A 16,779-nucleotide genomic window follows, 5' to 3' on the forward strand; every position below is an offset into this window, starting at 1 on the left:
ATATATAAAAAAAAAGAACATTTTAATCAGCAAATGCATTATAAAAATGGAGTAAAAATAAAATATGTGGAAATGATCAATAAGACATTTATAAAAGTTGACAAATAATAGTAATATTAATCATTAGATCATTGTTGAAAAATATTCATTATTTCCATGCATTATTGAAATTTTTCTCAATAACGAATGCAAATTTTATTCATCAAACATAACCATGACAATAAAAGTCTTGAACAATAAAAAAAGATACCATCCTTCATATTCAATTTGGCAAAATAGTTGATGTTCATAGCAAGGCTATAATGTCTCCATAAAACAGTGAAAAGATTCTGAAACAAATGTGAAAAAATTAATCAAAAACAGATGATAAATAAAAGCAATGTTTTAATCTGAAAACGGCAAAGTGGACATGTCGAGAAAACTTTATGGTCGAGGTAGAATGAATATGAATTTACGATCCTGGGGGGTGGGAGTAGAGGGTGTTGGAGAATCGAGAAAAAGGATTAGCTTTTAGTTCCAGGCCCGAGGATCTCGCGTGTGGTTGTAGTAACAGCGAGAGTAGACGTATCTGAAATGAAATTGTGTTGCAAGGGTGAGATATATGACAGGGTTATGTGATTCTATGAGAAGGGCGTCGCACGCAGTGGTGCACGGCTATACAACGTTATCAGACACGTCAGGTGAGTCCTGGGGCTCGAGCTTGTCGGCATATATCGACTATTTGCCACGCTTGCGCACTATTATTACCCAAAACCGTCGATTTTATTAAGAATTCACGGTAGTCTTAAAAATTTTAGCAAACCTTCAACCTTCAATAATCAACTCTGTTGGTATCTCGTACGAGTATTGTCAGTCTTGACAGCAGGTGGTAGGGTTATGTTAGGATTTTCAATTGAATTAATCAATAATCATTTTTTAAATCATTTTATTTTTCATTTAAATCATTCAATTTCTAATAAATCCACCGATCTTTCATCTCTTCTCTCACGAAGATGATTTATAGCTAAAAATTTCGGTTATTTTTCTTTTTACAAGTTATTTATTTCTTTGTAACTTACGTTATTGCTCACGCAAATGTGACGCAAAAAGAAATCGCGTGTCAAGAGATGGAGTTTTATTTTCTGGTTGCATTTTCTCGTTTTTGAATGTCTTTCTCTTTTTTTCTTTTCTTTTTCTTTTTTTTTACATAAATCACAAGTTTATCGACTTAAATAAAACAATCGTAGATTTTTTTTTAATGAATAATAATCATAATAAATAACTGCATATACACAATATAATCGAATAAATGTACCCATTCACTCTTTTATTTCATATGTGATAAAATTCAAAATGTTCTTTCTCGACTGAATGTTAAATTTATTATTATTTACATGTATCAGTCGATGCGTTGAGTGAACGTCCTTTGATCAATGACAATTTAAATAATATTTCTGTCTATACTGCTTATACATCATTATACTCAATTTTGAAATGTTTTTAAATCGACCTTATTTTTCAAGTGAGGGAAAATTCTTTCAACCTCTTTTTATCGAGCTTTCAAACACATTCAAGTATTTTTAATTCACCCAACGCTGGTAGCAAACTGGTCGTTATACCTCACTGCCTCCATACCTATTATATTATATTGCTATACTTGTAAATCACAACCAACTGAGTATTTTTTCTTTTTTTAACTAAACGTAAATTACACATACGAATGATTATAAACTCTATCCACTCGTATCCATAATTTACATAAATATATATATTTATTTATTTGTTAATAATAAAGAATTATATCTTTAATTGGGCAATCAGGCCCTACATTTTCTCCCTGAGCTTCTTCCTAGTTCGAGCTTCATTTTTTTTTCGTCATCAATCATTAAAGAAAAAAACCTCGAAAGCTGTGAGTGGCTTTTTTTTCTTCCACAAGAGTTATCCACCCGAGTAAACACTTGGAAATGTAGTACTTTTTTTTAGCTTTGTTCTTTTTTTTTTTACAAGTGATCTTATATTTACCTTAACTTTAGATTTTAAATTAAATTTTATTGTTTACATCTTTGTTTTTCGTCTTTTTATCATGAAAAAATATAGTATGAAAGAAAGTAAAGAATACATATTATTTGTTGTACAATAAAAAATGAAATAAATTTAATTTTAAATTAAAATAGACTTTAATTTTTATGCTTGCAATGAAATGCAGAAATTGCATTTAATTATTTGTTTTGTTATATATAATTTCGAGGTGAGACAAGGCATTGGAATTTTTGGAATAATCGATATTTCGAATGTCAATGTAAACCGCGCTTAGTATGTTATGTATATATATCAAGTATTCCATTTTGTTCTCTTGGGAACAAAGAGGAGGATAATTTTACCGCAAATAACCAGACTCTACTTTGTCAGAAAGCAGCTCAAGGAGAAATAAATCGTCTTATGATAAATCTATACAGCTCGAGCTTCCTTCCCAAGGCAACGAATAAGCAGAAAATTTTATTTACAAAATCATATTAAATATTTATAGAAAAATGCATATTATATATTCAATCATATGAATGAAAAACCTCTAATTTAAATTTTCAAGGCGATAAATCTTTATTTAAAAAATGTCAAAATCACTTTTCAAAAGTATATTAAAAACTTATAAATAATTGAATTAAAAATTAGTCTTTCAGCATTGATTGATTGCTGTTATTATACACGGAGAAAAATTCCAACAAACTTAGTACAGTAATGTCGTGATGAAAGAAAACTTTTCTGATAGAATTACAAATTAGTATATGGGGATATAAAAAATGTGGTACAAAGTGTTATTACAAATTATAAGTAAATAATTCATTTACAATTTAATAAATAAATATTTTTATGATTAAATTAAAATGTAATGAAATAAAAGGAAAAAAAATAGTACAGTAGAAAAATAAGCTTTAAACTGTTTGAAGTATGATGAATAAGTCAAGTTTTACTTAACTTTCCGTAATAAAAATAGTATTTCTTATTTTCTTTTTTTAAGCTCCTCTATTTGTATGTAAAAAAAGCCATCATCATAATTTTTAATAAACGATAAACTGTATTATTAATGAATTTCAAAATTGACTTTAAAATATTACTTTAAATGAGCTTAAAAAGTTTTATGCTCCAAAAGTGAATAATATATTTTATCAATAAAAAATTCAATTTTTTATAGGATTTGAAAGTTTTTTTTTAAATATTAGGTAAAACAGTTAATAACTTAAAACTTCAACGAACTTGATAGATGAAATATTTAATTGTAAAACTCCTATAAAAAATATTCATAATTTTTATATAAACACTTTAAACTCTTTGATAAATATAAAAAATACATCTAAGCATAAGTATTTTTATTTAACAACAAAACTTATTTTTTTCAACATTTATAAATATTTATTTCTCAACTATCTTTTTTAAGTTTCAACTTATCTATATTTTATATATTTATTCTTATTTATTCAACAAAAATATCTAATTTTTCGTTATCATTTAAATAAACCTCTTCGAAAATTGTGCAAACATGTAGCTTTATACTGGACAAATACAATATTTCCATATTTTTATTTCTATTTTCCCAGTTAGATTGTTAATTTGAACAGAAAAAAAATCTACGATATTGCTTCCATCAATTCAATCAAATTCAATAAAATGTTCAATCAAAAACGCTTCCTAAATAATTCAATTTGCTTTTTTATTCAAAAAAAAAAAAACTCAAATCTAAAAAAAGTTTAATGAACTTCATTTTTTTTAACAAGTCTAAGCTTTGTTATTGAATAAAACCATAACCAAGTGCATAGAAAAAAATTTTATTTCATCTTTTTTGCATAAAAGCTTGAGTCACTTTTATAAATCATAAACCTACGATTCAAATTTTATTGCATTTAATGCAAGAATGAATTTTTCTTTGAAAAAAGTATCATAATAAGGTATATTTTACCTCATTCATCAAAAAACCTTAATAATAAATAAACAAAATAAACAACCACTCAACAAATAAATGCCTATTTATTTGTCTCCGTGTACTTTATCAGCTTGTCTATGTCTACCCATTAAAAAAATACATCAATCTAAAAGTCAACTATTTCCAAATCGATATCAATTAGTTTGCATAAAAAATAGATTAATCAAACTGACCATATTGAATAAATTGTATATAATTCAACTAGTTGAAGCGTACGCTTTCATATATTCAATCAATAACAAAGTGACTATAAATATAATTATAACAACTAACATATAAGAATAATAATAATAATAAAAAAAGTGTTTTTGAGATGAAATGGCGAAGAGATGTGATGTCTCAAAGAATGAAAAAGTCTGAAAAGTAATAGACAAAGTTCAATTATCTTAAAATGATATAACACAATATAAACCAGTATGTGAGTTGAAAGTAAAAAGTACTAGTAATATTATCCTGATATCTACAACAATAAATAAACTTTACTCTTGTGTGAACGTGATATCAGGATATATACCCATACATTCACCACCTCCTAGAAGTCTATTGATTGCTTGATGTGCCAATGCCTTGGTCAAGAGAGTTCGTGCTGTTATTGGACATTACTTAAATTAATTACAATCACCGCTAAGTTTATCATTTTCTCAATTAAAAATTCCCATACTCGAAGCACGGCTAAAAATTAATGTATATCTCACAACCTTATCACAACCTTATTAGAGTATGTATGTTTGTATTCCGATTATAAATTCGGACGTTACAATATTTTTTTTCGATTTTTCATCATATTATTTTTTTTTTGTTGTCACCGAGGCTAAGTCGATATGTTTGTCGACTTTTTGTCGCAATATTTAAATATGAATTTTATTTACTTAATAGTTACTTAATAATTATAATACTCACAACCTTAATACTTGGAATTATATAACGGAGATTACGGGGGGATTGACGCTCTCTACTGGCAATTAAAATCATTAACCTATTAATTACACGAGTCTTCGTCGTTGCTAGTTACAATTATATGAATTTTGGATAGTGTAATTCCAATGTCTATCATCATCATTACTGTTATAACAAAAATGTTCTTTCAATTTCAATTCTAGATCTTACTCCTTTCATATTTACTGTTTCTGTTTTTTTCCTTACCTTTCTCTCATTTTCATGCTCTTAGTCTGTTCAATTTCCTCGCAATTTTCTCAGTTCTCCAGAATTGTATTGCAAAATGAGAATCGAAAATTCTGGAGTATTGATAAGAGAATAAAAGATGATAGAACAGAGAAAGGCAGAAAAAAATACAGAAAAGCATTAAAAGCAGCGCAAATGATTTCAATATCCTTAGGTACAATTGTTTTTTGACCTACATAGTGAAGTTTGGTCAACTTTGTAAAAAAATGTGTGTGTGTGTGTGTATTTTTTTATGTTGAAGTTAGCAAGTTCTTTCTTGTTTCCGTTATTTCTAGATTTGAATATGTTATGTGCTCAATGCACTTGTGATTTTAGCAAATCTCTAGCTTAAAATGAAAAAATAAGTACTCAAATACTTGGAAATATCAATCAAACGTGAGTAAATTCACGAGGCATTGTGGATCAGCGAATGTGAAGCAATCGACGAAAGGCTCTTCTGTAATCTAGGTTAAATATCGTGTAAATAAGAGGATTGAGCGCACTGTTGACGTACCCCAGCCAAGTGATGAAGTAGACGACACGTTCAGAAGGACAACAGGCTGGACAAAATGGTACGATTACGTACATGAGGAAGAATGGTAACCAGCAGACAACAAAGACACCCATAATAACTCCTAATGTCCTGGCGGCACGTCTTTCTTTAGATAATGAAATTCTCTGACGTTCTTCGATGAATTGGTAGACAGTGGTGGAAGTGGTATTCATTGTTGTGACCCCGTGTCTTCGTGGATGACTGCTGGTACGTGATGGAGTTGCATTAATAGTTACCTCCGTCGCAGCTTCATCGTCAACAACAACCAAACTACGTTTGGCTTGAACACGAGGTGTCGAACGTTCATTATGATTTGTTTCACTACTGACAGACTCTTCGGCGTCGTCTGCTTCATGTTTTTGTCGTGTTGACGCGACAGCACCCAGACGACTCTGTCTAGCACGCTCACGAAGACGCCGTCGGGTCGCTAGAAATATCTCCAAGTAGACGAGACTCATAAGAAGTAGTGGAATAAAAAAGGAACCAAGTGATGAGTAAATAACATAACCTTGTCTTTGTGTCAACTGACAAGGTGTCCCTGGCTCAATTTCTTCCGGCCAATCATTCCAGCCAGCGAGCGGGGGTGAGCTTATCGCTCCAGAAAGAATCCAAACTCCAGCTATTGTTGCTAACACTCTCTTCAATGTTCTCTTTTGCGCGTAATTTATGGGATCTGTTATGGCCCAATAACGATCAAGAGCTATCGCACACAAGTTTAAGATACTTGCTGTACAACATAGAACATCACATGTAAGCCAGAGTTTACATAGATGGATTCCAAATATCCATTTACCCAGCAAGAGGTAAGCCACATTAAATGGCATCACCAATATTGCCACTGCCAAGTCTGCAACTGCCAGCGAGACGATGAAAAAATTTTGGACTATTCTTAAAGGTCGATAGGTGAATACTGATAGTATCACTAGTGCATTTCCCAGCACTGTTGCAAGCACTAAAAATCCTAGGATCAAAGCAGCTGTTGCTGCCTCCCAAGGTGGCAAATTCGAACCTGAATCTTCCTCTGCACTACTGCAGCTGTCGTAATCATCACTCGCCATCGTCCCGCCGGATTCCCCGCTCGCATTCATCCTCTCCGGAATGGTTTCTAGAAAATAAAGATACTATTATTGCTATATTACTTTTTATTATGTGACGAGCATTATGGTTGAAGGAAATGTAAAACAAAATAAACCTATTACAGAAGTTCATTCTGCTTTATTTGATAGTAAGAGAAGTTTATTTTGCACAATTTATAGATATGATTCAATTAGCACAAATTGTCTGTAAATAACTTTTTTTCATATATTTGTTTACTATTTTTAAATTGATACTATTCGAGAACCATATTTATGGACTCCTCTGAATATTGATAGATTTTTTAAATATTTATGCACGACATTGTTTTTTAATCTTAATTTTATTGTTATTTGATAACGTGAACATTCTAAAAAAAAATTGAAAATGTTTTAATTGACTCTTAGAATAGCATAGAGAGTGAGATGGAATTATCCGATAAAGTCTAAAAATACCAGATCCAAACTTGTTCAATTTTTATCATCAATATACTTACAAGGTGATCTACAATTTCAATGACGAACGTTGATAACAAACACTGGAATCGATTGGAACAAACCAGTATTTTGTGAAATGCAAAAATAAATTCTAATTATCAAAGATACGAATGAGATTACGACAGATCAAAAATAGTTTATCCATATTCTTTTCTTCTTCTCAATTATATTCTAGAATATTTACTACAATTTCTGATTAGCTATTTCTGATTATTGCAAAATTATTGTAATATAGCAATATAAATATTTTTACAAAAATTTTTCTAGGTATTTATTTATTTATAAAGCTTGTAAAATTTTTGAATCCTTTTTTTATAGTAATTTAAATATGATTTAAAAGAAAATTCGCTTCTCATTTTTCTATTCTCTACTGATAGCTTTAAGGTAAATGTACCAGTACGCCGGATATGAACCTATCCTCATGATGGTAGCATAAAAATGAATCTATAATATAACCATTTTTCAGGAGTAGAAAATCATATGGATAATATTATCAAAATTAGAAAATTTTCTTTATGTTATTTACCTTAAAATAAATACCAAAAGATATATAAATATTTTTTTAATAATATTGCAGCACTAGAATGGTAAATTATTATTAAATAAAATATGAATTTTAACAACAAAAAAGTCTACTCAATTGTAAATTCCTGATAGTAATCAATTGAATAAATTGTTATTCATTTTATCAAGTTTTCAATTTAACAGAAGATTATTTTTTAATAGTTGTTTTGATGTTATTAAAGATATTAAACTCATTTGACCTAGAAATTATTCATTTGGTCATAATATTAATAAAATATACAAATTATTGGAAAGAATATTTTACACAGAATCCGTGGAATAGATAATGCTCTGAGCCGGAATAATTATTCCACGTATGTTAATTATTCTCATAAATATTTGGTACTTTTTATCATTACTTTCATAAATTTCTCCTAAAGAGCTAGTAAATTGTTCACTTTTTAAAGTCAGTTTAATCAATAAATTATGCAAGTTTATAATTTATGATCACTAATAAGCAATTTAATTACCTTCTATCAAAATTGATGAGTGAATTTGAATCCTATGTGTCAAAAATTAATAAATTTCCATAAAACACTCATTAAAACAATTATATTCAATCACTAAAATTGCCATATACCAGAAAACTTTGACATTATATTTAGTTATTAGGAAAATTACTTTATTCAATGTTATGTGAATATTTCAAAAAAATACCAAGCTCTATTCATTGAAACATTTTATTATACGATGAAAGAATATTTTTTGGAATCCAATACTGAGCTTTTCATGACTGATCAAAAATATTCATTTTCATTTAATTTATCTCACAAATGGAAGACTTTTTTCAATCAATTTATAGCTTGCTATACAATATTTTTTTCATTGTCTATTTTTCCCCTCAAATAACGATTATCCATCATAAAAAAATGTTTGAGGCATGGAAAATAAAGATAATGTTTCAAGCCAGGGTGACAAGTCGATCAATTTAGCTTAATAATTAATAATAATATTTATTTTGATGATAAAGTGACAACCCTAGTCATGGAATCTTTTATCGACACTTAAATACATAAAAAAGTATATTTATTGATATTGAATAATAAAACAAAATAAATATTAATATTGAAATCAAGTGCTTTTAACGGTACAATTTTCTCAAACTATCTTTAAATCATTCATTCAAATTTTCGCTTAAAAAAGGTAGTTGAAAACATTATCTAATTTTATGTTAAAATTTATATTGAACTTGAATGACTGATAGAAGGATTCTATTCAAGTAAAAGCTGATGATTTGAAACTTTACTGAAATATATTCAGACAGTGGTGATTTTACTCCAACTACTACTACCTTTCAAACTCAACACAATTACACTTTGTTGAATAAATGAGGAATATTTGGAGTAAAAAAAGTTCTTTCCATTTACTCTATTTGATTATACATTTTTTAATCTAATTCCTAATTAATGCTATATTATAAATGAAAGGCACTCAATTACTAGATACGAACATAGTATAGTTAATATTCTAAAGCCTCAAGTGAAGTACATATTCCAATGGGAGATCAAATCTACCGCAACATGAATTTCCAGCATGTCCATGTGTCCATGACCACTAGCGACTGTTTTCCCATCCCAAGAGGCTTCAACCACTTTTCCCCTTGGATTCCACTTTGATACCTCGTTAACGTAGCCAACTACGATTCGTATGACCAATTTCAAAAGCTTCTCTACCTTTTTTGCATTGGAATATCATTCACCTAAATTTAAAAACTTTCTTAATTACCCCTAGGTTGGCTATTTATCACCCGCATTATGAATTACTCTTTTTTGTCTATAATTTCGGTTTTCATCAAGTTTATAACTGGCTCTAGAAACTTGAACAAGAAGAACTTTACCTTCTTATAAATATTCTTTATAGTTTTACATAAAGTTGAGAATATTGAAAAACTTTGATTCGTAATTGACATTTCTATCAATGTTATGACACAATAGAAGTACATTATCTACAAGAGAGAGCACCTAGTTTGTTATCAAACAGAAAAAATATTCTCAAGAGTTTAACTACCCTTTCTGACAGGTACCAAGAAGTTCTCCAGGTTATTGAATAAGCAAACAACTTTCTGCATTTGCTTTCAACTTTCAAGAATATAATTATCAGAAGATTCTTATATACTCAGTCAGCAGTTCAAGATGCTTATATTAAATATAATATGGTTTAAATATGAATAAAAATATATTTAAAGCTATTCAATTCTCTTATAATTTAAAACCAAAATGGTAACTATTCTTTAAGGATTTTTAATTAATACCAAAAAGAATAAGAATTATAAAATTAAGCATGTTCAGTAGACTCTGTGAATAAGAGAAAGAAATAGAAAATAACAAGAAAAAACTTGACGTTTGTATAACCGAGGAGTCACTTTCCGGGTCAACTCTTCTTTATTTCAAATTGACTTGGATCCCAAAAAATTGGGACAAGTGAGAAGACAACCGCTAGACATAAACGTACTTTTCAAGTTGGACATTTCCAATTTATTCATTCAAGAAATATGCTGACAATATTGAACTTGAAATGATTATTTTCTAAAAATAACTAACTATCAACCACTGCTGATTAAATATTTGCTATTCGACGTGAACAAGTTAGTATCATATATCCATCAGAACATTATAATTTTGGAGCTTGCTAAAGTATTTTTTATCAAAAGACTTTTTATAGTGTGCATTTTTTTTTGCTAACTAAATATCTTTCTAAATAAAAATTATCAGTGTTATAAAATTAATAAGATATAATTATTATATCTAATATTTCTCTTCATTGAATAATTCATGTATTATTTGAATCACAATTAGACTAAGTGGGAAGTTTTGATTGTAAATAAATCAATTTACTTGGATGGAAACTATTTTAATCAAGTAAATATTGTTTGGATTAATTACAGTGATAATTTAGCAGAGCAAATTTGCTTTTATTATTATCAAGAACATACTTGGGATGAATAAATTTAATTAAATAATTTTGTTAATAATGAAACTTTCAACTGTTTCATGTCATAACAAGCTAAATAAAGAGATTTTTATTTATTAAAATAACTCAGAAAATGTTCATATATGTGTTTTTAATCAATCATCTAAAAATTCTTTTTTTTTTTTTGATTTTTTTTTTATCTTTATTACAAATATCTTTGAAATGTATTTATTTCCAAGTTTACAATTGGAAACAACGAAGCGCACTCATACATCCAAGTTCACTGAATTGAACAATAAATATATTTTGAAACCACTGTTTTGGACAGGGATCAAAACAGAAACTGTTACCATCTAAAACAATGAAGTTTCGATTCCAAAAAGTAAAAATGAAGAATTTTTATGCCACAATTGTGACAAACTGTTATTTAAAATGATGATTGAATAAAATGTTTTTTATGAAAAAAAATTATCAAGAAATATTCAAAAGTTTAGTAATATTTTAAACTTTGTCATTCTAATAGTAAAAAAGGATCTTTTGGAGCATATGAAGTTTTAATGACATGATAACGACAATATTAAAAGCGTCATAAATAAAATTCATAGTTTTTTTTCCTGAATTTGGTCTATAAAAGAATATTTTTATAAATATTTTTCATAAAAAGTAATCAGAGAGATAGTTTTTTAGTTTTATGTAACATAGTCTTGAACAAAACAAAAGAATTCTAGCAAATACATTCACGAGTAATGCTCTTTACTCGTATTCTATCACACTCTAACTCTCGGGAAGTCTACTCGAAAGTGTTCAAAGCTGGACAAAGGAGAGCATCAATAAGAGAGCCAAGTGAATGAAGTTGTTATACAATTAATTAAAGGAAAATATTTGTTTAACATAGCGTTATATAACACTAAATAATTGTTGCAGATTCGCAACAACTTGCAATTATTTCTTGTTTATTTAAATGCTTTGTTTTCAACCCAAAAGAGTATTTGATCCGTGAAAAAGGAGATATGAACAAGCGAAATATTAAATTATTTGAGCAACACTAATTTGTATGTTGATATTATTTCAACAGGAATTGACACTAAAGGTAAATAGTAAACAATTATGATTCAAAGTTTAACCTTTAATTTAGAAGCATAATCTTGGATTAGAATATAAGACGTATGACCTTAGCGTGTAAAAGCAAGTGATGAAAGTATTTAACGTGCACGAACGCACGTCTCTCGTGCAAAATAAAATTATTTCCCGTAAGGAAGGATTGAGTAAATGGAGCTTGAAAGGTCTATTGAATAATCCAGTCACGAGAGAAAGCGCTAGTAACCTTTGATTGTTTGTTGATCAATTATAATCCATTTGAAGAAAAATACAAATTAACTTGTGGTTGTTAATTGTAGTAAATAACTAAGTACTTATATTATGTACACAGTGTAAGAAACAAGCGACATTTATGTAGAGTGGGTGGTACGATCGGTTATTTATAAAGTGATTTGCGATAATCGATAATCTGTGGCTTTCTCTGTTGTTTCTACTACCTCGCGATAAGCCCTTTCCTATTATATCTCTCGTGTACACCTCTCATATTGCCACCAAAGCAGACTAGAGGCAATACCACCCCTATTGATCACTCAAGCACGATGATTTAGCAAGTCGATCGCTTGGTTAACCCACGCGATTAATCACTTTCATGAGAAACTAAAACTTTGCTCCAAATGATAATCCCTTTAGGAGATCCCATAAACGTTCACCAGGAAACTTTTTTTGCTTTTTGTCTACTTGTTAGACACTATTTGTCATCTTTACTTTGATACTTCTTCATACTCTGATCATCTCCATAATCCTGATACTCTCATGTTTCTTTAACATGCAAAACAAACCAGCCACAAATGATTATTTATTGCCGGAAAAAATGAATTTCATGATTCAAAGGATAAAAGTTAAATTGCTTTATTGCTAAATAATTATTTCCGGTTGGTTATCATGAATAAATATAAAATCACAAATTTCACAGTTTTTATTATTACCTGAGGTCAGTTTTCAGTTGTGATACACGACGGCATGGTGAAGCCGTCGTAACCGTCGTTCGACGAGCACTAGGTCAAGTTGGTCTTTCTTTCGATGCGCCAGTGACAAGGGTCGCGTCGACGCTGATGTCGAAAATACGGAGACGCAGGCGCGTCCGAATTTATGTTAATAAAAGCAATAAAAAATAATTCTGGTATTGAATAATAAAAAAAATGTATAAATTTTATCCAAGAATAATGTCTTAGAATCCATCTGTAATAAACAATAATTCAATTGAGATTGAACGAAATTCAACATCAAATTTTCAACATCATCACATGGATTTCTAACTAAAAGAAGCAGTTTCTTACAAGTGTAATTGGTCGTTAACACTTTTCAACCTTCATTGTATCAAACCTTCAGAGTGGAAAGTAACTTTTAATTCTTCCTGACAGTTTTCTTTCTCTCTCACTTGAACAATCTGCAACTATTGAAAAGAAGAATAATTATTGACTCAAATCCTTATTCAAATTTATTAATGAATTTTACAAAATATACGGGTTGATAATAATAAAACAAACATACATTTACTTATCGATTTTGATCTTTTTTGCAGCTTGAACTCGTTAAAACAATCGCCTCTTAGGACAAAAAAGAGAAGGTTAATTATTCAATTATACTTTTTCTTTTTTCTCATCCTCTCACGCTACATACCATTTGAAAACTAGTATTATCGTTTTAATGTATTTATCAGCTTATCCATAAAAGCCTAAATTAACGTCGTTTGATCACGCGATGATCCTTTAATTTTATTAAAACATTAGTATTACAATGGTTAACTATCACGAACGTCTAATCAATGAGTTGATGATAGAGTTATATCGCCTTTAAAGGAGGTCCAAAATGATGATTTAATGACTTTGTTACTTGAAACTATTATAAAACTCATGTAAATAATTAGATGAAATAAATAAAACATGATATTTTATTGTTTTTTGTTTTACAGATCAAAGTTCGAGCTTCCGCAAACATCAGTAGGGTCACTGGCATTAACGTATCATACTTTACGTACTCCTGATGTGTGATTGACAAGTACAAGAATATAAAGAGACTCATCCTCATGCCTTCTAATCTTGTCTTGATACCGATAAGGAGGTCTCCCCAGCCTGTAAACGATTGCTGGCAACGTCAAAGCTTCAGTAGCTCATTGTTCGATCGTCGGGTATAATTCAACGATTTTTTTTGTGCGTAATATCCTTGCCAAATAAAAACATGTACACTAAGTTGCTAACAAGATGCTCAAGGACGAGCCATCTGTCACAAACAAGGCTTGTATATGCCTCTAGTTGGGCTTGGATGCCACGAAATCAGTCTGTAAGTTGACTCAAACAACTCCTCTACTTCACCTCATCGACTCAGGATTTTTTTCAACTTTCAGACTCATCCAATGGAATTGCGTCGTCAAGTACAGACGACTGAAAAGTCACGACAACAAACTACCTTCACTGATAGAAGTCAGTTTAAATATGCACGGAGATTAGTTGTTAAGCTGGGAAGTGCAATCATAACGCGGGAAGATGAACATGGATTAGCGTTAGGCCGCTTAGCATCAATTGTTGAACAAGTTGCTGAATGCCAGATTGAAGGTCGTGAATGTGTTATGGTGACCAGTGGAGCAGTGGCTTTTGGAAAGCAAAAATTAACACAAGAATTGTTGATGTCCCTTTCTATGAGAGAAACACTTAGTCCACTTGATCATTCTCGAGAGCATGTAGGTAAGTTCGCATTAATGATTGGTCTTTGAGCCTTAGATTGCCATCGTGCCTATCAATTGCTTATCATTTCGATATTTGTTCTACTTTAAATCACACTTTAATGATAAACTATGCTAAAAAAAGCACAAAAATCAGATAATATCTTAAACTTATTGCAGGAAATTTCTTAGAACCTCGGGCAGCAGCGGCAGTAGGTCAATCTGGACTTATGTCTCTATATGATGCCATGTTTGCACAGTATGGTGTGAAATTGGCCCAAGTTTTAGTAACAAAGCCTGATTTTTATAATGAAGAAACAAGAAAAAATCTTATTAGTACTCTAAGTGAGCTAATTAGTCTTAATATTGTACCAATAATTAACACTAATGATGCAGTGTCGCCGCCACTTCCAGTTGATGAAGAGGTTGCTGGTAGTGGTGGAAGGAAAGGCATTTCAATCAAAGACAATGATTCTTTGGCTGCAATGTTAGCTGCAGAAGTTCAAGCTGATCTTCTAATTCTCATGAGTGACGTAGATGGCATTTATAATCTACCACCTTGGCAAGACGGTGCTAAGTTGCTTCACACGTTCAGCTCTGACCTCCGGGAGACCATTAAATTTGGAGAAAAGTCCAAAGTTGGCACTGGAGGAATGGATTCTAAAGTGACAGCTGCTCTATGGGCACTCGATCGTGGAATATCAGTAGTCATTTGTAATGGAGCACAAGAGAAAGCTATCAAGGATATTTTGAGTGGAAAAAAGATTGGTACTTTTTTTACTCAAACTCCGATTGCTTCAACTCCAATTGAGATCGTAGCAGAAAATGCAAGAGTAGGAAGTAGAATGCTTCAATCATTAAAGCCAGAAGAGCGAGCTGATTGCATCAGGACTTTAGCAAATTTGTTGGAAAATAAACAAAGAGATATTTTAGCAGAAAATTCTAAAGACCTTGAAGAAGCTTCAAAGTCTGGTTTGGCAAAGCCTCTTCTTTCTCGTTTATCTCTCAATCCTTCAAAGCTAAAATCTTTGAGTTCAGGTTTACGTCAAATAGCAGATTCATCTCTAATGAACGTAGGAAGAGTATTAAGAAGAACCAAAATTGCCGAAGGGCTTGAACTAAAGCAGATTACAGTTCCTATTGGAGTACTTTTAGTGATTTTTGAATCACGGCCTGACAGTTTACCTCAAGTAGCTGCGTTAGCTATGGCTAGTGCGAATGGATTACTTCTAAAAGGTGGTAAAGAAGCTATATGTAGTAATCGATGTCTTATAGAACTAGTGAAAGAAGCTTTAAATCCATTTGGTGCTTCCAACGCCATCTCTTTAGTATCTACACGTGAAGAAGTCAGTGATCTTTTGTCAATGGATAAACATATCGATTTAGTTATTCCACGGGGAAGCTCTGAGATGGTTCGAACGATTCAAAATCAGTCCAAACATATTCCAGTTCTTGGACATGCTGAAGGAATCTGTCATGTATATGTAGATAAAAATGCCGATCTTCAGAAAGCTTTAAAAATAATTCGCGATTCTAAATGTGATTATCCAGCTGCTTGTAATGCTATGGAAACTCTTCTTATTCATGACAGTCTTATGGAAGGAAATTTCTTTCAAGAAGTTTGTCATATGTTAAGAAAAGAAGGTGTAAGTTTAATGATTACATCTATACTTTTCAAAACTGTTTTACATTTATAAATTTATTCTATTTTGAATAGAAATAATTTATTATTATTTTTAGGTGAAAATAAACGCTGGACCAAGACTACGGGAACAATTAACTTTCGGACCGCCTACAGCAAAAAGCATGAAGATTGAGTATGGGTCTCTTGAGTGTACAATCGAAATAGTACCTGATATAGATGAAGCAATTAATCACATTCACAAGTATGGAAGTTACCATACTGATGTTATTGTTACAGAAGATCCAAGTAGAGCTAAGCACTTCCAAAGAGAAGTTGATAGCGCTTGTGTCTTCCATAATGCTAGTTCTAGATTCGCTGACGGATACAGATTCGGATTAGGAGCAGAAGTAATTTCTTATCTTCACTTTTATAAAAATTTATCAATGATTAACGTAATGAAATAATTTAATAAGCTAATTTATTGCATTCAAGGTGGGAATTTCAACTGCGAGAATTCATGCAAGGGGACCAGTTGGTGTTGATGGGCTTCTAACAACTAAATGGATTCTGACAGGTGATGGACACACAGTTCAAGATTTCTCCGAAAATGGAGGACTTACTTATCTTCATCAAAATTTATCTATCGATTAAAGTCATAATATTGCGAAAGAGAAAAGATAAATG

The 16,779-nt window shown here is 30.5% G+C and overlaps 2 protein-coding genes across 4 annotated transcripts; one reads left to right on the forward strand and one right to left on the reverse strand.

Annotated features, from left to right (window-relative positions):
• Positions 1-533: 533 nt before the first annotated feature.
• P5CS (Delta[1]-pyrroline-5-carboxylate synthase) lies at positions 534-16,775 on the forward strand. Of its 2 annotated transcripts, none has more exons than XM_035083448.1 (6): positions 534-680; positions 13,725-14,092; positions 14,157-14,493; positions 14,652-16,117; positions 16,212-16,502; positions 16,588-16,775. In XM_035083448.1, the coding sequence occupies exons 2-6, from the start codon at positions 13,991-13,993 to the stop codon at positions 16,744-16,746; spliced, it is 2,355 nt and encodes a 784-aa protein (XP_034939339.1). In that variant the 5' UTR covers positions 534-680; positions 13,725-13,990; the 3' UTR covers positions 16,747-16,775. The 2 variants fall into 2 exon arrangements, with proteins under 2 accessions (XP_034939339.1, XP_034939338.1); XM_035083447.1 differs by lacking the exon at positions 534-680 and adding an exon at positions 11,496-11,804.
• On the reverse strand, positions 3,720-12,797 carry Oct-TyrR (Octopamine-Tyramine receptor). Of its 2 annotated transcripts, none has more exons than XM_035083469.1 (2): positions 12,739-12,797; positions 3,720-6,774 (listed from the first exon to the last, which is right to left on the reverse strand). In XM_035083469.1, the coding sequence occupies exon 2, from the start codon at positions 6,755-6,757 to the stop codon at positions 5,540-5,542; it is 1,218 nt and encodes a 405-aa protein (XP_034939360.1). In that variant the 5' UTR covers positions 6,758-6,774; positions 12,739-12,797; the 3' UTR covers positions 3,720-5,539. The 2 variants fall into 2 exon arrangements, with proteins under 2 accessions (XP_034939360.1, XP_034939361.1); XM_035083470.1 differs by lacking the exon at positions 12,739-12,797 and adding an exon at positions 12,039-12,116.
• Positions 16,776-16,779: the final 4 nt, after the last annotated feature.

The sequence above is a fragment of the Chelonus insularis genome, unplaced genomic scaffold (assembly GCF_013357705.1).
Source record: "Chelonus insularis isolate UGA/USDA-ARS -01 unplaced genomic scaffold, ASM1335770v1 contig_358_pilon, whole genome shotgun sequence".
Classification (NCBI taxonomy): Eukaryota; Metazoa; Arthropoda; class Insecta; order Hymenoptera; family Braconidae; genus Chelonus; species Chelonus insularis.